This window comes from Artibeus jamaicensis, unplaced genomic scaffold (assembly GCF_021234435.1).
Source record: "Artibeus jamaicensis isolate MK-2021 breed Jamaican fruit bat unplaced genomic scaffold, CSHL_Jam_final contig_426, whole genome shotgun sequence".
Lineage (NCBI taxonomy): Eukaryota > Metazoa > Chordata > Mammalia > Chiroptera > Phyllostomidae > Artibeus > Artibeus jamaicensis.
This window is the reverse complement of record NW_026521826.1, coordinates 3,224,487-3,246,772: the sequence shown is the minus strand read 5'-3', so window position 1 is coordinate 3,246,772 and position 22,286 is coordinate 3,224,487. Positions and strand designations below refer to the sequence as shown.

Genomic DNA, 22,286 nt, shown 5'->3' with positions numbered 1-22,286 from the left:
AGAACCAAGTCTGCTTAATCTGAGGAACAATTAGAGTTAAATTTCCAAATTAAAGAGTTCCCTGCAATAGATTTGGAACCACAAAGTCTGCAGCAAGTGGAGTTACTTAATGACTTTTTAGTGGTTAGTAATTCAGAATCCTGCCTTAAAAAGAAAAGAAAACTTTTTAGTTGACTGATCCTCCCCAGATGTGATACTAGTAAAATCTCCTGGAAACCGGGGTTCAAACTTTGGTGAACAAGGCCCTCTAGGCCCATTGCAGGCTTAGCAGTGGTACCCCATTACAGGAAATGAGCCTGACATTTGCCTGTTTATATCTCTTATGTGTGTTTGCGGCTTAGGTTGCCTTATCAGTATATACAATCGAACAGGACTTTTCAAAAGCAATGTGGGAACCATTCCGTCTCCTCCTCCTTTGAAAGCAGACTTTTATCCTGTCTTTCCCGGCTCCCCCATTTGGAATGCTTCAAAAGCTCATCAGAACATAGCCCGTTGCCATCAACACGGTGTGAGAGCCTGTCCACCGAGTCTGTGTGAGAGTCAATGAGAGGAGGAGAGGGCTTTCTCTTCCTAATGAGGCCCCAGTATAAACATGATCTGTTATTGGTGGTGGTGTGGCTGGCCATGTCTCAGATGGCTAAAAGCTACATAGTCCTTTGGGATATTAGGGTGACTTTGACAAAAGCATAGAAGGACAGTAAATGCAAGTTGTTCACATCTAAAGCTCAGCTACACTGGCTCAAGCCTCTCATGAGACATGTTTCATTTTCCTTACAGCATTGTCTCTTAACAAATGCATTTTTTAAGTTAAATCTCATATCTAATTACATCTGCTTGAGAGAAAGAAACAGCAGACTTGAACATGGTTTTGCCACCATGCAAATAAATATTATTAAACACATACCTTCCATTTTCAAATTCTTGACACATGACAAACATCTGCATCATCTGCTCATTGTGCCTGTGCAAACTGCCCAACCCTCTGTGATTGCACTTCATCTAGTCTCTGGCTGTGCTTCTACACGCCCCCGCCCCCACCCCAGTCAGCCACTGAGCAGGCAGTGAATATACACTTCTTTTAATATTATTTAGGAAATAAGCCATCAGGAAGATAAATTTGCTTCCCAAACAATGTATGGTATGATGCATTCCAGAGCCAAACACAAATGCTTTTTCCATTATGTGCTGCTCTTGGGTTATTCTTGCCAGTCCTCCTCTTTATGATCATGGAAAAGCAGGAGTTGACTGGGCTGTCCCTTTTCATTTGATGGACAAGGAATATGATGCTCTGAGAAGTGAAGGAATGTGTCCAAGGTAGATGCAGGAAAATGAACTCAGCTTGCTGGCTTTTTGGTGGAGCCACTGAGATGGAAAAATGTCAGTTTCTCTAGATATCTGTTGTGCTTCCTGAGACAGTGTCTCTTCAAGGAAAGTTGTATTCACTACCTTTGATCATTGTGGATCTTAGCATTTCCATTTACAAATGGTTATGATTTTATAGAATGGATATGTCATTGTTTTCTGAATGTCATGTTACTCGTGTGAAATACAGAATGTTTTTATGATCATATATTATAGTGACACATCTGAGAAAACATATTTAAATCATATGCCATTGTGTTTTAGTTCCAACAAGGACAACCCAGACAGCAACTTTGTGAGCCTGCAAATCAACATCACTGCTGTGGCTCAAGTAGAAATCAGAGGGTAAGTAATAGACAAAGCATTGTAGTAGTTACACTACATAGAATAATAGTGTTCTGTATGTGAGAGTAGTGGTAAAGAACAGTAAAAACTATGTGGAATTTTTCTAACGCATCTGAGATCACAGTTCACTTTGATTGTAAATTTTCCTTCTTTTCTACCCATCATTAGACTTCCATTGCAAAGCAGAGTGAACTCTGTATGGTAATTAAGTCTAAGGATATCAAAACAAAGGCTCACTTGATTCCTCAAACTGACAGTTCAGTAATCAAACTATAAAAGCAAGTGATAAGAAGGCAGATAAAGTAGACACATGTGTGACTGCCTGTGAGTCTTCCTTCTCCGGTACTTATTTGGGCATAATGAAAACTCAGCCTCACCACACCACATCCTGAGCTTAAGAAATGGCTGACTCCTAGCTGTGAGGGTTCATGGGGTCTGCCTTTCATATCTTTTTCATTCCGTCCTAATCTTTGAGGAAGGCACCAATAAGCAATTAATCGATAGGAGAAAAGTAGTCAGGTAAAAGGCTTGGAATAACTACCATCTGGGAAATCCATGCCTGGAGGAAAAAAAGTCGGAAGTGGACTGCATGTAGTTCTTGTCTTGCACAAGTGTGGACTTCATTAACTTTAATTCTTGTTTCTCCAGAACAATCAAGGACTTGGCTTAAAATGTCTTTTGGCCTCAATTGTCACTGGGGCTTCAGCAATCCCAGCTCTTGTTTCCTTTTCCACAGCTCTTCAGCAGTCCACGTTCCTCCATAATGGCAACATTAGATTTCTCCACTCACAGCCAGTCACCATGTATTTTCATAGTGCTGCCCCTGCTGCTCTCAGAGAAGGCGGGGAAAGACCTGCTGTCTTGGCACCACTGAGGCTCCTCCTAGTGGAGTAGAGAATAATCATAATGCCTAACATTTATTGATACTTTCATGAGCTGCCCCACTGTATTAGGACATCTTAATAAGTCCTAGTGTTCTTGCTGTACAGGAGAGGGAGTTTGGGTACAAGCAGTTAAAGCTCCACAGCTAGGAAGTGGGGACTAGAATATAAATACAGCAGCCTGTTTCCAGGTGCATGTTTAAATTTTTTATTATTTATTGATTTTTTAAAGAGAGACATTGATTCGTTGTTCCACTTAGTTATGTATTCATTGGTTGATCCTTGTATGTCCCCTGACTGGGGACTGAACCCACAGCCTTAGCATATCGGGATGACACTCTAACCAAACTGCACTATCCCGGCCAAGACTCCAGATGCATGTTTATAAATGATTAGCTATAAAACCTATGAGATACAGTTTTTGGATTTTATCTATACAAAATTTCATGTATGCTTCTGTGGATTTTTAAAATACAAATGAGCATATTTCACATTCACCCACTTTAGTCCATGTGCTTATATTGTTCATTCATTTCAATTGCAGAAGAGTGTAATATTATAAAACTGGACCATAACTTATTTATCCATTCTACTCTTGATGAGTATTTGGGTTTTTTCTTGCTTTTTTTTTTTTTTTTTTACAAACTTTCTTGTGCATATCTCCTGATACACACGTGGGTGACTGTCAGAATGGTATATGGACAACTGCGGATTTTCAGGATCACAGAGTATACACTCTTCAACTTTACTAAGTACTGCTGAGCTGTTTTTCAAACTAGGTCCACCACTACAATCCCACAAGAAATGAATAAAGGTGTCCATTGCTCCACACTATTCATGAACTCTCAAAATGGTCCAGTTTTAAATTTTGGGCCAACCTTATGGTTAAGAAATAGTATCTAACTGAAGGTAAGATTTAACAGCTTTTTTGCATGGTTTTTTATTTCTATTTTTCTTATTCAGGGAAATTTATGTTCATTTTTTTGCACATATTTATATTGAGGTTTAACTTTTTCCTGTCAGGTCCTTTTATATTCTAGTGTTTAGACACTAATTTTTTATCAGTTAAGACATTGTGCAAAATCTCTTTTCATAGTTTATGGGTTGGTTTTCTTTTTTTAGGTCAGGCTTATTGTGGTATATATTACACAAAGTGAAGCCCATTTAAGGTGTTCAGTTTGAAGAGTTGCGATATTGTGAGAACATTCAATATAAAATAGCTCCAACACCCCAGATATTCATTAGTTCCTTCATGTGCCGCTGTAGTCAACCCCTCCTTCAACTACAGGCCCCAGCAACCTTGACTTTGCAGTGGCTATAGTTTTGTCCTTTCCAGAAAAATCATATAAATACACAGTGTAGTATTTTGAGTATGGCATCTTTCACTTAGCATAGTGCTTTTGAAAAACATCTATGTTCTTACACATATCAGGGATTTGTTTCTTTTTATTACAAAGTATCCCACTGCATGGGTATTCTATGAATTGTTCAATCATTCCTGCTTTGGTGAACATTTGTATTATTTCTAATTTGGGGCTATTAGCATACCTGCTATAGATATACACATACAGGTCTTTATTGGCACATTGTTTTACAAATGGAGTCACTGAGTTGTATGGTAAGTGTTTGTTTAACATTGTAAGAAACTGGAGAACTGGTTTCCCAAGTGGCTGCACCATCTCCACTTTGTATTCCCGCCAGCAAAGTGTGGGAGCTCCCATTGTGATGCATCCTTGCCAGCATGTGCCTGAGGTTTCTTTGTGTTTAGCCATTCTAGTAAATGTGTAGAAGTAGCTCAGTGAAGTTTTAATCAGCATTTGCTAATGTTCAGTGATATTGAACATCTGTTCAATGCCTACTCGCCATCAGTATCTCTTCTGTGGTGAAATGTTTCCTTAAATTTTTACCCATCTATTATTTGGTTGTTTGTCTTATTTTCAAGTTGTAAAGTTCTTCATATATTCTGAATACAAAATTATTTATTAGATAAGGGTCCTCCAAAGATTTTCTCCCAGTCTGTGGCTTGGCTTGTTATTTTCTTAACACTGATGTCCAAAGAACAGCAGTTTTCAATTTTGATGACATCTAACTTTTAAATATTTTATAGTCTGTGTTCATTTTGCTCTTTCTAAAAAATCTTTGCCTTATCCAAAGTCACAAGATTGTCTCCTGTGTTTTCTTCCATAAGTTTTACAGTTGTATATGTTGGTCTATGAATAATTTTAAGTTAATTTTTATATCTGGTGTGAGGTAAGGGGTGAGGTTCATTTTTGCATACAAAGATACAGTGGTTGCTGGGCTATTTGTTGAAGAGGCCATCCTTTTCCCATTCAATTACTTGATACCTTTGTTGCAAATTAGTTGTCCCTCTGTGTGGGTCTCTTTCTGGACCCCCTATTCTGTTCCATTGAGCCACACGACTTGTTACAGAACAACAGGTCCCGGGGGGCAACATTTGGCCCACCTAGGGATGCCAAAAACTGTTACAGAACAGGGGTCCCTCCCAAGGACGAAATACTAATATCTACTGGGCTCTTCTGTCCACCGCCAATTGGAAAGACATCTCTCAATGCTAGAGATTTGTGAAAAGGAAATGGAATGTTTATTTAATGTTAATTAGGCTTAATGCCTCCACTAAAATATCAAAGTCTTTTAGGGTATACACCTACACCCGCACAGCTCTCCCTTCTCCCACTGTCCCAACTCTGGGTACCGTGTGCTCTTTTCTGAGTACCGGAAAAGAGCACACGTCTGTTTTTCAGGCCGCTGGCACCGTCAGCTGTGTCAGGCAGGATCTCTAGTTAATCCAAATTACTGTGGCACCCTCTCATGGTCCACTGGCAAGAATTCTTTGTACCAAGTTCCAGTCAAAGTCTCTCCTGCTTTCCAGACCACGTGGCCAAAGGGGGCACCCCAAAGCTGTGTGGGCCTCTTCTACCAAAGCTGCAGGGGTTAGCACTCTGACCAAAAGCGTGTGGCTTTCTTCTTTACCTGGCCTCAGGGGTGTCCATTCTGGCAAAGCTGCGTGGTTTTCCCTTTCACTTTGCTGAAATCGCGTGGCTCTCTCTCCTCTTCACTTCTGCAAGAGGGGGTCTTAACTCAGCTGAGACCATGTAGCTCTCTCTCTCTAATGGCTGCCATCTGGGTTTAAATCTCTGTACCCATCCTCCTTTGCAGCCCCACTTCCGACTCCTCCCACAATCAGTTACACCTGCCAGGACTCTCATACCCTCCCAGCTTTACTGGGCTGCCATCATTAGTCTGGGCAGTTATTGTCCCATGTCTTAGAGCCAATCTTCTCCAAGCTCTCATGCAGGCGCTATGACTCAGGGGACCAGCCCCTAGTTACATCTTGGGTAGAAGCCACTCTTCCTGGCTCAAAGCAAGGCCACAGCTATTTAACATATCTATGAAACCAGTTAAAGGTTATAGATATATTAAATGACCATTCCAGAGGTTGGCTGCAAAACTGTTGCTATGCAAAACAACTTTCAATGGCCCTGGCTCCATTTGTTCCTTCCCCCCCCGGGGGGGGCGGGGGTGAGGACATCTTAATATTTCCTGGACACCCTGAGCTCTGGACCCCATTCCAAATTCTTTTCTGGGCCCCCCCCTCTTGGCTGCGCCCTGTTACAATCTAACAAGTCCTGAAATGTAGTAGTGTATCTTGAGATCTTGGTAAACTCACAAATTCTAACACCTTCTTGTTTGTTGATATTCTAGGATTTCCTACAAAATTATCATGTTGTCTGTGATTAAAGACAGTTTTATTTCTCCCTTTCTAATCTGTGTGTGGGAAAGTTTAGCCAACTACAAAGTTCCCCCTATTGGGGGAACAGTCCCCACAAGAGATCACCCTCACTTCTGACACCAACCCAAATCTACCCTCATGTTCGACAGTTCACTTAGAAGACTCACAGAACTCACTGAAAGCTTTATACTCGTGGCACAGTTTATCACAGGGAAAAGATAGAGATTAAATATACTCAAGGGCAGAAGGACTTAAGTCCGAGTACAGGGAAGTACCAAGCACAGGGCTTCCATTGTTTCTTCTGTACAGATGGGTCACTTTCTCAGTATTGATGTGTAGCAGTATGCACGGGGTATAGTCAACCAGGAAGGCTCACCTGAGTGTCTGTTGTTTTTCAGGGGGCTTCAATCCATAGGCACGATTGATTAAATGACCACTTCATTGATCTGTCTCCAGGTTGACTGCTGTGATTTGACCAAATCTCCCATCCTAAATCATGGTGTTGTTCTTTTGGGTGTAGGCAATCCCCACCCTAAATCACATTGTTAGAATGTCTACTGCAATCCAAGCTCCCCAGGCAAAGATACGCCTTCCCTCCAGCACAAAACATTGAGAGCTTAGAGGCTCCCTCTCAGATGCTGAGGACAAAGACCAGACCTTTTCTGGAATAAGGTTAAACTGTTTACTACACAGTTAATGCCTTTTCTTTCCTTTTCTTCTGTTACTGAGTAGAGTAGGAGCACCAGTGCAAGATTAACTCCATGTGGTAAAAGGAGACACCCCTCCCGCCTTGGCCAAGGTGGGTCAGTTGGTTAGAGCCTGGTCCTGTAAGTGAAGAGTTGTAGGTGTAATTCTGATTGGACCTGTACCTAGGTTGCAAGTTTGATCCCCAGTCAGGGTGCAGTCCGGGTGTGTATAAATGGGAGGCAACCGATCAATGCCTCTGTCTTGCATCCATGTTTCTCTCCTCCTTTGCTTTCTCTCTAAAAAAGTAATGAAAAACATATCCTTGGGTGAGGATAAAAAACATTTTTTAATAAAAATAAAGGAGGTGCCCTTCCCTTGTTCTTAGATTCTGCCTTGATCTTAACAGGAAAACATTCAGTATGTTATCGTTAAGTCTGATGTTAGCTGTAAGGTTTTTGTAGACGCCTTTACCAAGTTCAGGATATCCCTTTTCCCCCCTAGTTTTCCTGAGAATTTCTAACATGAATGCATATACACATTTTTGTCAAATGTGTTTTCTGTGTCTAAGAAGATAATTAAAATGGTTTCCCTTTTTTGGTTCATTAAAGTGCTAACTTGACTAATTTTGTGTCTGCATTTGAAGATATTTTAGATTATTTTTTAAATTTATTTTTTAGTTATAGTTGGTATACAATATTACATTAGTTGCAACTGTACAACATAGTGATTATACATTTATATAACTTATGAAGTAATCACTCCAGTAAGTCTAATATCCATCTGGCACATACATAGTTATTACAATATTATTGACTATATTCCCAGTGCTATACATCCCCATGACTATTTTTATACCTGGAAATTTGTACTTCTTAATCCCTTTCACTTTTTCTCCCAGCCCCCTTACTCCTGTCCATCTGGCAACTACCAGTTTGTTCTCTGTCTATGAGTTTGTTTCTGTTTTGTTTGTTTTGTTTTTTAGATTGCACATTTATGTAAAATCATACAGTAGTTGTCTTTCTCTGTATCCCTTATTTCACTTAGCATGGCAAGGTTTCACTCATTTTTATAGCCCAATAATATTCCATTATATATACTATATTACATGTAAAACTTCTTTACATGTTCACTTATCAATATTCACCTCGATTGCTTCCATATCTTGACTCTTATAAATAGCACTGCAATGAATATCAGGCTGCATATATATTTTCAAATTAGTGCTTTTTTCCCATCAGGTAAATACCCAGAAGTAGAATTGCAGGATCAGATGATAGTTCTATTTTTAACTTTCTCATTTCATATCACTGTGGTCAGAAAAGTTGCTTGTTATTATTTCAATCTTCTGAATCCATTGAGACTTGTTTTGTGAACTAACATGTGGTCTGTCCTGGAAAATGTTACATGTGCACTTGAAAAGAATAGTAGTCTGCTGTTTTGAGTAAAATGTTCTGTAAACATCTATTAAATCCATCTGGTCTAAACCAATGTTTCCTTGATTTTCTGTCTGAATGATTGATGTGAGTCGGGTGTTAAATCCCCTACCACCATTGTATAACTGCCAATCTCTCCCTTTACGCCTGTGAATGTTTGCTTTATGTTTAGGTGTTCCCATATTGGGTGTGTAGATGTTCACAAGAGTTGTATCCTCTTATTGGATTAATCCTTTATTTTTATGTATCGTCCTTCTTTGTCTCTTGTTACAGTCTGTTTTAAAGTCTATTGTCTGATGCAAGTATCGATACCCCATCCTTCTTTCTGTTTCAGTTTGCATGAAATATCTTTTCCCATCCCTTTACTTTCCGACTGTGTGTGTCTGTCCATCTGAAGCGAGTCTCTTGTAGGTGATATAAGCCCTGGTCTTTCTTTATTGATTCAGCCACCCTGTGTCTCCTGATTGGTCCACTGAGTCCATTGCATTTAAAGTAATTATTGATAGATGTGTACTTATTGCCATTTTATTAATAGTTTTCTGTAGTTCTTTTCTGTTCCTTTCTTCCTCTCTTGCTCTCTTCTCCTGTGCATTGATGACTTTGTTGAGTGATATGTTTGGATTCCTTATTCTTTATTTTTTGTGTATCCAATATAGGTTTTTGGTTTGTGGTTATCATGAGATTCATATATAACAACAACAGTCTATTTTCAACTGATAGTCACTTAAGTTCAAGACACTTTCTAAAAGCACTACAGTTTTTACTCTCTTCCCCACATTTATGTTTTTGACATATTTTACACTCTGAGTCTGTGTGTTTGAATTTTAAGCCAAACTTCCTGGGAAAGAAGCATACTTAGTCATGATGATTATTCTCTTTACATATTTGGGACTCAACTTAAAGTTTTGCTGGTGCCCTGGCTGATGTGGCTCAGTGGATTGGGTGCAGGCCTCTGAACCAAAGGGTCACTGGTTTGATTCCCAGTCAGGGCACATGCCTAGGTTGCAGGTCAGGCCCCCAGTAGGGTGCACATGCAAGGCAACAACAGACTGATGTTTTACTCCCTCTCTTCTCCTTCCCTCCCCATCTGTAAAAATAAACAAATAAATAAAATCTTTTAAAAAATTTTGTCAATGCCTTTGGCATATGTGTTCATGAGAAATACAGGTCTGTAGTTTTCTTTTCATACAATACCTGCTTCTGATGTGGATATCAGGGGGATGCCAGCTGCATGAAATGAGTTGGAAGTATTTCTCTATCTGCTCTATTTTCTGAAAGAGTTTGTATCGAATTGGTATTATTTCTTTCTTAAATATTTGATAAAATTCACCAGTGAAGCCATCTAAACCTGGAGAATTTGGGGGATTTTTTGTTGTTTTTGTAGGAAGGGTATTTAACAATTCAATTTCATTCTTTGATATAAATCTATTCATAGTCTCTGTTTCTACTTTGAGCGAGCTTTGATAGTTTGCCTTTCAAGAAATTTGTTTATTTTATCTAAGTTGTCACATGTATGAAGTTGTTCATAATGTTCTCTCACTTTCCTGTTAATGTCTGTTGGGTTTCTAATGATGTCCCCTCATCATTCCTACTATTAGTGATTTGTACCTTCTGCCTTTTCTCCCCGCTGATCACTCTGGCTACAGTTTTGTTATCTTTTCAAAGAATCAGGATTTTTTTGTTGTTGTTGTTCATTGCTTTTCCTTTTCTAAAAGGCTTTTTAGTATTTTGTTGCTTTTGTTTTTTGTTTTCTATTTCATTGGTTTCTGCTTTTGTTGTTATTATTTCTTTCCTTCTGTTCACTTTGGATTGGACTTTCTCTTTTTTCCCCTCATTCCTTTATGTAGAAATTAGATCACTGATTGGAAACCTGTTTTATTTTCTTAAATAAGCTTTTTGTGCTGTAAATTATCCTCTAACAACTGCTTGAGTAGCATGCTAACATGTTGATATGCTGGCTTTTCATCATAATTCACTTCAAAATATTTTCTGATTTTCTTTGTAATCTCCACTTTAACTTATGAGTTGACTCATGGGAAGTGACCTGTTTGATTTAGAGATACTTGGAGCTAATCTATTTTATTTTTGTGCATTTCTAGTTTCATTCCCCCATCCCTTTCTTGATAAGAAAAACACTATTTTAAAAATCAGAGGAGAAAACACAGCATTATTATTTACTACCTTTTAAAAAATCACAACTAATGTAAACTTTGTTTCCTTCAAATTTAGCTTATCTTTGTTTTGCTAATCAAAAATAAATTAAAACTTTTTAATTCAAAAATAAATTTTAGTTTGAGAACTGCTTTTATTCCATAAAATATAACTCAGTCGGAGGCAGCTAAGGGATTAATATAACTGTATTCTCACATATTCATTTTATGAGATTAATATTTTTAAATGTATTTCTGTCATCACCTACTGCACTAATGTTTCTAAGTAAAAAAGTGAGAAATTTGCTATTCATTTTGCCAATAATCCAAACATAAAATTAAAATTGGGTTTCTTGTGTGGGTACATTTATTCTAATTGCTAGAGTAATGTTCCATAATGGACCATAGTTTTTTTTCTAAGATAGTGTGAAAGTTCTTTTTAGTCATGTTATAAATAAAACTCTTTCTTCTAAATAATCAACAAAAACATTAGTTCCAATGTTTAATGCTTAACAAATAGCTACTATGTTGAAAATCTTCTAGGTTTAGTCTTCAAGAAAATCTAATTTTCTTTTTGGCCAATGATCTTTATTCCAGTGTGTTATCATGCACTATTCTTTAAAAAAATTACCATTGTTTTTGTAATTAAAAAAATAACTTCAAATGGATTTATTTCTTTGAATGGGGGAAAATACTGAGAATTGTTTCATTTGTTTCAAAGCCAGCTAATGTCAGCACTGTCTTTAAGCAGGTTTACATGTCATTTGTTGGTGCAAAGGATTAACTTAACATAGTATGTAAGAAGTAAACTTGATTACAAGAAGCAGAACCACATATATTGAGATCTCTGAGAATAACACAATTTTATATTTTATAAAATAATCAGAATTGAATAGGTTTGTATTAAGAAAGCCTACAATCATGAAAACCCATAATCTGCATACATACTGTCTACAGCAGGTAAAGCCAACATTATTTCATGGTAGTCTTGAAAGTGGTAGTCTTTGCTATTTTGGACTAATCTGGCTTAAAAACAGGGTTATGAAAATAGAGTTCATGCCACTCTACTACACCATCAGATTTAAACTTCCTGGTAGCAGGTAGACTTTAATTTATTAAAAGCCTAATTCATTGCTTTCCCCAAAGCCCTACGGCATTACTCAAGGGACTAATGCCGTATCCTCCATCTTAGACTATGAGGGCTATTTAGTAATGATTGTTAGATTATTGCAGTGGATGTTCATCCTATGCTAATTAGCTAATGATATTCCATCTCCTCTCTTTCTAAAAAAATAATAATGTTGAAAACAGTGAACAATGCTTCACTTATTTAGTTGGGATCTTTAGCGAGCCATTCTTTGCCATGCTTTCCCCAAATTTGAAAAGGTCTTTAGAGGTTAGATGCATGAATTTAGTAAGTCATATTTTTGAATGATTTTGCCATGTCCTGTGATAGCTTTATAGATTTTTATTTTTCTGTTACAGAAATGGGCCAGGAAGTTTCTTTAAGTTGTGTTTACTAAAACCACTGCATCTCAGTGGCCTCTGTGGAGCTCTGTCTATTGGAAGTAGATGGATGGTACATGAGTAAACCTGAGCAATGGTCTTCATCCCTAACCAATCCCCTACTTCTCTAGACATCAGTTTTTATTTCACTTAATAAAATGAGGGATTTTAAACACAGTGTCTCTACAATCCCCGCCCAGATCTAAATTTATGATACTACGGTCTTAGAAAATTTATTACCAGTCCTATAGGATTGATGATCATAAGAACAAAAAGAAAAAAAAGAGTTTTCCCAGATCCTCACAATGGATGTAGGCATGATGGAGTCAACTCTCTGTTCTTGCCAAGCTAAGAATATATGGGCAAAGTAAGGCTTTGCATGGACAGGTCATCAAGACCCTGTGGGAATGAATGCCCAAGGCCTCTGTGCTTCCCTCTGGTGGCAGAAACCTGTCACCTTCTGGACTATTCTCTTTACAAAGTTCTCTATGTTTGATCTAAACAGGACTTAACCAAATTAGGTAGGTAAGGGATGTGTGGCATAACAACAAACCACTCTCCGGGGAGACAATGCCGAGGTATCCACCCAGCAAGGCTGTGTCATTAAGGATGAATGCAAAAGACTTTACGATTGAGTACATTTCTGCGGTTTTCAGTTTTAAAAATCTATGCCTACTCACCCCTAGAAGACAATGCAGCCAAATTAATTTTGAACAAAAGCATTTGAGATGCTTTCCAATTATTTGTGGTATACAACCCGAAAACTTTATCATAATTTTCCAGATGAGCAAATAAAAACACACAGACATTAAATTATTTACCCTTGGGTCAGAATTTAACCCAATAAATTTCACTTTCTCCATTAGAAAGAGATTACCAGAAGAAGGAAAAAGCTAACATTTGAAGTCACTGGAGACTTGTGTGATTACTGGATACTCTTAAAAAGGCATTTAAGACATTTATTACCAAAGGAGATGATGTTGATGTTACTTCTAGCTGAAAGTCTGGAAGTTCTTTTAAAGATACATTTTCATTAGAAATTCATTAGTAAAAAGCATTGTGGGCTTTTTGAGAATTATCCTTTTTAACATTGTGTAAAAACAATCATTTGGTTTATAATCAGCTTTTAATATGGAATGATGCCATATACTGTATTTCATTCATCCAGTGCTCATTCTGTACATGTGAGTTGCAGGTAAAGATATGTAGTTGCCAAGTTAATACCCTATTTACATGATTATACCATTTAACTCTCTCACACCCTTCAGTTCTCTACAAAGCAACTCTAGAACACAAACAGGCTTTGTTTTGTTTTGTTTTGTTCAGACATATGGCTGAATTAATGGGAATCCAAAGAAATCTAAGAAAGAGGAATATACAAGTGGCCATTTTCTACTATGAAGTATTTAACTGAAAACTATATTTATTCACAACTGGACATTTAATATACCATACAGAATTCTAGGTTTTTATTCACACAAAAAAGCCCTATTTCTTGATATGGTTTGAAGGAAGAATTCTATATCTCATACACATGCACACACACACACAACATCTAATATATGTAAATATCTAATGTAAATATATATATGTAAATATATATATATGTGTGTGTGTGTATATATATATATACACTAAATTATGCATCTCAATGCAAGAATGCCCTCCTCTCTGCCCCTAGTGGCCAAGAGATGATATAGCCAGCCTCTGAGCTGGATACCGTAAGAGCCTACAATGGATGTTTCAGACTCTTCACTATCGCCGTGGTTATTTTGCTGAACATCACTTTTCAATACTGTTTCCTCATAGACAATATCTATTCAAGTAAACTGAGAGCCACTTCTTCCTGCTGCTGTTGTACTGTACACTGGTGGAACATTCTTGTCCCGTCATCAGCAGTTAATGTAACATTGCATGTTTCAGAGTCTCCCACCCTCCGCAGATTGTTCTGCCCATTCACAACTGGGAACCCGAAGAGGAGCCCCGCAGAGAGGAGGGAGTTGGACCGTTGGTGGAACATATTTATGAGGTACCTTGTCTCTGTAGAAGTTGTGTTAGAGGCTTATTCTTACGCCCTTCACTAATAAACGCTTTGCAGCTTTTTAAAAGATACCAATACAACCCTGGCCAGGTGGATCGATTAGTTGGAGCATCACCCCCTACACCAAAATGGGTGGGTCTGATCCCCGTCGGGGCGTATACCAGACAATTGATGTTTCTCTCTCACATGATCTCTCTCTCTCTCTCACTCTCTCTCTCCCTTCCTCCATCCCCCTCTTCTTCCTCTCTCAAATCACTGAACATGTCCTTGGGAGAGGACTAAAAATTTTTTTTTGAATAAAGGACACCAAGGACTTGGCTGGTATGGTTCAGTGGGTTGAGCACCACCCTGCAAACCAGTCTCTAGTTGGATTCCCAGGCAGGGCACGTGCCTGGGGTGTGGGTGTGTTTCTCTGCACATTGATGTTCCTCTCCCCCTTTCTCCCTCCCTTCCCCTCCAGCTAAAAAAAAAAAAACAATAAAATCTTTAAAATAAAATAAAAGACACCAAGTATCTGAGCATCATATACTGCTTAGATGTGCCCAGCACAGTGGGTGACGGTGGGATGTCTTGTTAAGTGACAACTACACAGTCACTTGCTTTTTAGTGTGAGAGCCGTTATATAGCAAGAAACATTTCATCTTATTCCTGTTCTTTTTTCGTTGTTATTCATGTCCTCTGTTTTCCATGTCTGGACAACCTAAGCATAAAAATGACTAGCTCTCAAGACTTTCACTTACTCTTATATTTTCAGATATCCTTAAAACCCACTCACCTCTTAAACTCAAGAGGAAAAGTTACCTTTTCCTCTTAAGGTGACTTAAGTTACCTCTGGTAACTTAAACAAGAAGTTACCAGAGGAAAATTTGATGGATTATTTACTACTATACAAAAATGCATATGTAGAGTATATGATGGGTGAATGGTAGATAAGAGTAATTTTACCATGTGTTCAAATAAGCCAAATTAGACTTGCGTAACTTATCCTGGGATTTCAAATAGTTTGTTGATTAGTAAAATATGTTCCAGAAGCAAGCCAGTGGCTCATGAGTAAACCCTGGTAATCTTTTCCCATTTTAGGTGTTAAATACTGAGTACTTGAGTATAGAAGAGCTTTGTTGATACATCATCTTAAACATTTAAATTTTTTACAGTTATAAACCAAGATACAGTAAATGATTAGTTTATTCATTGTCCTTTTTTATTCTTTAAAATAAAATTAATGCTGTCAGGGGGGAGTAGTTATTCCTGCTTATTTTCAAGGGCCTAGAAATGGAATTTTGGTAAAAACGATATTGCAAGCCATTTCCCTTCAAGGTTCCTTCTTGATTAATGCCCTCTGTCCCTTCCCCAGGTAACCAATGCCACTGCCCTCATAAGTCTGACTATGACTTTCATCTCAGACTACATTGCCTACAGCTAACACAAAGCCATTGCAAAACTGATGAGCTGTTTACATACACGGGAAAGATGCAGCAACTCCGGTGCAGTGTCAGCATGAACCCCTCCACCATCTGCCCCACCTACGCCGCTGAATCAGAAGCCCTGTCCCGAGCTGGATCAAAGCTATGCCTTAAGCTCTCTTGATAGCAAAAGGGGAACACAGTCCCCAAGGCTACTTGGATTAAGAATTTCACTGGAAAAAAAAGCTGACAAATAGTTTATTAAACCTTCTGTGCATTAGTTTCTGCTTAAGAATGGTGAAACTTTAAAGTTTGAAAACACATTGAAATTCGATCATTCTCAGCGCAGCCCTGCTTCCAATCTTAGCATAAATGGGTCATAAGATTTTAGGGTAATAATCAGTTGTGCCAAAAGCAATCATCAAATGCTTCTTACATGTCTTGAATTATATTGCTATCGATGGATGCCACATTGATTTGACAATGTGAATTAAATTGGCCACCTAATAGGGAAAACCAATGATAAATTATTTTATTGACCATGATAATTTTCAGAACCATGGTAAAAAAAATGCCTGCTACCTTTCACTTTTTTAATTACAATAAGTTTAAATGTACCTAGTGTTTTTCATAAGCCGTTTTGTGTCCTGTGAGTACAGGATTCTAGCATTTAAAATGTTCATCTCTTTATGAGACATGGCCTTTCTTTCCTTGAGATTCACTGATTAAAATAGAAGGAGCTCGGCTTTGAAACGCACGCTTGAAGTGAGCTGTGGTGAGCCTGGGTCTTTGGCATTTGATGGATAGCCGTGCTTCCAGAGGGTGAAAGAGAGTGCATCACATATGGTTGCAATCGACAAGTCAGTAGTCAGGAAAAAGGTGATTTCACCGTGAAGAAAAAATAACTTAGGTTTTGAAAGCATATCATTCAAATTGCATTTCTAGCACTGCAATTAAATGAATATAAATGTGAAGTAAGCATCACAATTCGCAGACATGGTTAATGTGATCTTCACAGCAGAAATCTGTCCTTGGAGCCTCACAGATGGGAGGGTCTTCTGGAAGCATCAGCACAGCTTGCTTTCAGAGCTCTTCTTGCTTCTAGAGACTCTATGTTCTATTTTTCAAAGCCCTGGTCCAGATGATTTAAAGCAAAAAAGCATACCCTCCAGAATGGACACAGAGTCTGTGGAGTTTGATCCCACCTCCCTGCCTGTGTTGGGCCGTAATGTGATGTGTTCCTTGCTTGTTGTAGCTGCACAATATTGGACCGAGCACCATCAGTGACACCCTTCTGGAGGTGGGCTGGCCATTCTCTGCCCGGGATGAATTTCTTCTTTATATTTTTCATATTCAAACTCTGGGACCTCTACGATGTCAAACAAAACCAGATATCAACCCACAGGATATAAAGGTAGGAGCTTCGTCTAACCTGCAGCTTTGTTTAATTTTTATGGTAAAGAAAAAACAAAAACAGTGGCTTATAAAAGAAAACAAAGTAATTATAAGTTATTTCCATGGTAATTGATCAGACCTCTTCTTTTCGTTTTAGAGTTAAAATGCCAGACCTGCTTCAAAATATTGCTCCTAGAAAACTGAAATCTCTCTTAGTGTTGTTGTTCGCGGTGGCCTGTTATTTATTTAGCCTATTTCAATAAATACTTTTTATATGTCATTTGACTAAGCAACACAACCAAGCTCAAATCATAAATAGACATGTCATGTTTTGGAGAATTTGTACAAAATGCTATTTTTAAAGTATTTTTGGTATATTGCCAAAAGACATGAGGGTCTTTGCCAAGATGACTTTTCCAGCTGTTGCCAGTTGTGAGTGGTGAAATGCAATAATTTGCCAAAGGCCATCTCTGTGTCCTGAGAACCCCCAGACTGGAATTTTCAGGGCCCTGTTCTTTCGTGAAACTTATAAAGAAGCCGAGAGCTGTGCCCCTCAAACTCTTAATCAAATCTGAGTCACTGGGAGTCTAGAACGCAGGGGACCGGGTGGGGCCTGGGACGCTGTCTCTCTGTAAGCACCTGCCTAGTTTGCTGGTCACACTTCAGCCAACCAGGAGCTCTAGCATCCCTGGGGCTGACTCCATCTAGAGTAAGGTCCAAGTCCGGCTTTAGAGTCCTTCTGGAAGGAAAGAAATTAATTAGCATAAACCCTTGAAAATGTCACATTTGAATGGGGCGGGGCAGGGGGGGCACTTGTGAATCAGACGTTGTCCTCACAAGAGAGCTTCATTTAGGAATGAATATGCTCCAGTGGCTGCAGGGACACAGCGTGTCCATCAGAAGTGGTGCAGGGGGCAGGCTTCATGAGACACTCGCTCAGCCTCCAGGGACACAGGTCTCCCTCTACACTCACCCAGGGGCACCAGGACATTGCTTGTTATGAAAGGCTCCTTTTTCCAGCCCAACATGCCTTCTATTCAAAGAGAGGAAGACTAAAAGGGGGTTCAGTATTGAAAGATTTATGGGGCATCAAGCCTCCTGCTTTCTGGGGAAATAATAAAGAAGCCCACTTGTATTCCCCAGAATTATTTAAAATATAAAATACTTCCTCCCAGGGGAATTCTTGTCCATTTCCTCTCTCTTTGCTTTTCATTGACATCTCAACGTCTTCATAGGTAATCACTTACACTATAAAATAACATCTCCAAATGTTAATGTAGAACAGCCAAGTAATTGAGACATGCGCGGATCTTGCTCTGCAGTTCATGTATCCTGTGATTCAGGCAGAGAGTCCTAGAGCACGTGATTACACAGGAGGTCTCCGGCTCTCTGAGTGCAATGTTTAGTTTGTATCTGACACTATTTATATACGTTTGTATATATTATGTAACTTGTTTAATGTGCACCATGTCGGTTGTTATTTTTTTAATGCAATTAACAATTATTTACAGTGACTGGAACAGTACAAATAGACAGATAACTTGACTTAAATTTTGAGACTCATGCACACCGAGTGGGAGTGTAGACTAGGCACCTGTGCCCCTGCTACCCGACACTGACTTTGCCACATAGACTTTGATTTAAAATCTGTCCAAGTTTAGTAATTTTTAAAAAGCCACTTAATTATGTTTCTTTTATAAATTTCTCAATCTGTACAAAGTGAATATGATTTTATTACAATTTAAAGTAATAGCTCCCTAAAATAACTATTACAATTTATGAATTCTTGAAATTCTGAATTCATTGAGCACTTGAAATGTTATTACTTTTGGGTTCTCAGAGTACTTTTACCTATTCACTACACATGAACCAGAGGCCAAAAGAGCTTTTCTCAATAGAAAATAAATACATTTTAGCCCTGGCCAGTGGGGCTTACCTGGTTGGCAGTCGCCCGATAACCAAAGGGTTCCGCTCAGGGCACACACCCAACCTGTGGGTTGACACCTGGTCGGGTGCGTAGGGAAGTGAAAGACCGATGTCTCTCTCTCACACACCGATGACTCCCTTTCTCTCTCCTCCCCTCCATTCCTTTGTCCCTAAAATCAGTGAGACTATCCTCAGTGAGGGGAAGGAGTGAAGGGTGGGAGGGAGGCAGGGAGGGATGGAGGAAGGAAAACAGAGAGAGTTTTTTAAAAATGATAAACAATATATTTTATATCAGTAACTATAAACAATTGAGAGCACTTGATGATTATCTTCCTCTTAAGGTATTAATAATTTCTTGAAGTTGCTATTAATATACTTGGCAATTTATTTCTTCCTAGATAACTCAAAGCTAAAGTCTCTGCCTTTAATATGAATTGGAAATTAGTAAGGAACAAATTATTATATCTTATCTTCAAAAATAGGTCTGGGAAATTTTAAAATTTAATATCAATATCAGATTCCTACATCAAAGCTAACTGATTTTTTTTTTAAATTGGAGTATGGATGGTTTTATTTCTAACTACCTGAAGGTATTTTTTTAACTTGTTTCTTTAAGAAGTACAGAGAGGGTAGGTTTAGTAAAAGGAACAAGGAGGCAGAAACACATTTTTGTCGGCAAGAATTAATTCCCACTATTAAATCTTACCCACCGAGTAGGCAAAGGTACAATTTGTTACCATTTGGTCCCACAGTTTCTTTAGAAGTCGAGTGACGAGTGACTCTGGGAGCAGTGTATTTTCTGTGAATCCTTTTGGAGCACACTCCGGTCCTCACTGGACTAGCCACCAGAACTCCCCGCCTCATGGATGTGTCAAAGGGGGGCTCCGCCACCCCAATCTCTCCCACTCCCTCTGGAAGATGTTTAGAGTTCCCAACCATGTCCTCCTCTTCAACCATTCAGTTCATTTCCTTTCATCAGAACCCCTTTCTCTCAGGTTCACATACGTTTTTTAGTGACTTCTCCCTCCCGCGCATATTCCCGTGTTTGCCCGCTGATCCCTAAAAAGTAGCTGCCTTCTTCATGCCTCTTTCCAACGCTCACAAATTCCTAAGGAAATTTGTTTATGAAAAAGAAACCATCAGATTTCCTCAGAAACGTTTTCTAGGCCACACAATCTAAGGAACCAGTGCCACCAACTCTAAAACCTTTGAAATTTCCCAGATGGCCTCTGCAGAATCTCCACAACGTTTTCCTGTAATTAAGTGGACCAGCATTTAATATGGTGTACTTTACACAATGATTTGTTTCCTTTCTTTTTTAATCTCTCATATAGCAACTGTCCTGGCTTTATTGTGCATAGTTTTATGCTCCAAAGCCATATTGTACATAAAGTCAAATTGTTTGTGGGCTGGCCTGAGAACTGGACCGACATTTACAACATCATTTCTAAAGAGAAATGCATGCGGAGCGCCAAACATCTATCTTGAACCCTGAAATACAATCCATCTATAGATTGAATATGTATTCCAAATGTGACTCTGCTCGTGTAAACCTCCAAGCCAGAAAGGCCTGAACGGGGTTCAGTTTTCACAACAGCAACTGGTACAGTTTGGTTACCCTAGCAAATCACCCTATCGTCCACCAGGCTTGGAGGGCTAGCGCTTTCAAAGGTGCCTGCCTTTGCAAGTCACCACCACGATCATTCTGTCACCTGTGGACGTTTTAGGAGACGGTGGGCAAAGATCTCCCCACTTACACCTGCCTCATTGCCTAAATACAGAGCATCAGCCACTGAGTTAGGGGTGGGGGGTGTGGCCAGCAAGGAAACACTCAGATGCCACTAGAAGTCAGCGAGTTAAACTCAAGTATTATTTGCCTCCTATCAGGCTTTGTGGAGAGTCACTCGCCTGCTTTGTCGACACTGTTCACAAATCAGAGGATGAGGGTCGGTGGAAGTGTGGGGAGTTGGGGGGTTTAGGAAAGGCTGAGTGGGCTGCCCAGTCCAAGCGAGTGTGAGGGTGTGGCGGTGCCGTGGGCATGTTCACCCGCACTCCCACATCTGTCTCCAGTGAGAAGGTTCCTGTCTGGTTATTTGTTCCCTCCACAATGGCTTTACTTCATCAAGTTTACGGTCCAGGTCAGACGCAAAGGACTTTAATGTGACAATTTCTCCACATTCTACCATCTAAAGCATTTTGAAACTTCAACTGTCTGCGGCATTCAGACCAACCCATTAAATCTAATTCATTCCAGATCCATCTTGGAATAAAATTTTAGAGTTGAGTAAAGTACTTCTCAATGATTCTTAAGGCAGTAAAATACTGATTTCAAACTACCAATTTTCCTGTTTTGGCAGAGTCTATCCTGAGGTTTGGAGAGTCCTTCAAACAGGCTATGATTTCTAGATAAGATGAAGTTGAAAAAGTAAACACCGTTAAGGAACCAAAGTTGCATAAAGAGTAAAGGACTTTTTAAATTGGCAAGATTTCATAGTGCACGGCCAAGGGTGAGATGCTAGGAGAAAGGGCTGTGGAATGTAAAAGTGTACCCAGGGGAGGAAGACAGATGAGATGCTCAAACTCAACCTGCATTAAGACCACAAGCCAACATTCTGGGCTCACGTTCAGGAAGGAAGAATCCTGAGCTAGGAACGGCCTGATGGAGGCCGGTCTAGGACGAGCCCACAAGACAGAAAGCCACAGACCTGTCTTGGGAGGCACGGGAAGCTGGCGGTCCTGACTGAGAGTGTCTCTTGAATGAGGCCACCCCGCAGGAAGTCCACATTACAACCAAACACTGCAAACGTGGGAAGCGAAACACAGAAACTGTTTGTCGGAGATTACAGCCCTACAGAGTTTTTCATTTGTTAAATCAGTGAGCCCACAGACCGTGGCTTGGCTTGGCAGATTTGCATAGTTTTGTCTGATCCTTAAGAGCATTTTCTTCCTTCAAAACTGCCTCCATTTACTTACTGCTTCTTATGAATTCAGAATGCAGGGCCACCGGGTACTTCCTAAAGTGACAGCACCCAGCTTTCTCAGGCCTCTTTCTCTCTCTCACACACTTTTAACTCACCGTTTACTTTTTTTTTTTTTTACCAGTACCTACGGGTCCAATTTTAGCCACCAAAGACAATGTTCTCTCCAGGGTCAGTTTCTCTGTGCCTTATCTACTCGGCAAGATGGCTTTCAGGGTCTCCTGTACTTTGAAAAATGTAAAACACATGTCCAACAACTAAGAAAAGCTTCAAAATAGCCAATGGAATGAATTGATTCCTTTAGTTATGCTTTGCATGAACTTTTCAGGATGTTAAAAAAAAATGTGGGTTTCTTTCTTCCCAACAAATTCTTAACATTTATGTCTCAAAGAAAAGTACATAGAGGTCTGACCCCCTGGGCTTGTCTC

The 22,286-nt window shown here is 39.2% G+C and overlaps 1 protein-coding gene across 1 annotated transcript in view; it reads left to right on the top strand.

Annotated features, from left to right (window-relative positions):
* ITGA8 (integrin subunit alpha 8) overlaps window positions 1-22,286 on the top strand; it is a 181,795-nt gene that overhangs the window by 126,054 nt on the left and 33,455 nt on the right. Inside the window, exons 23-25 of the mRNA XM_037141295.2 lie at window positions 1,627-1,707; window positions 14,039-14,144; window positions 16,815-16,973. Coding sequence (XP_036997190.2) covers window positions 1,627-1,707; window positions 14,039-14,144; window positions 16,815-16,973 — 346 coding nt within the window. The remainder of the gene's footprint in view (window positions 1-1,626; window positions 1,708-14,038; window positions 14,145-16,814; window positions 16,974-22,286) is intronic.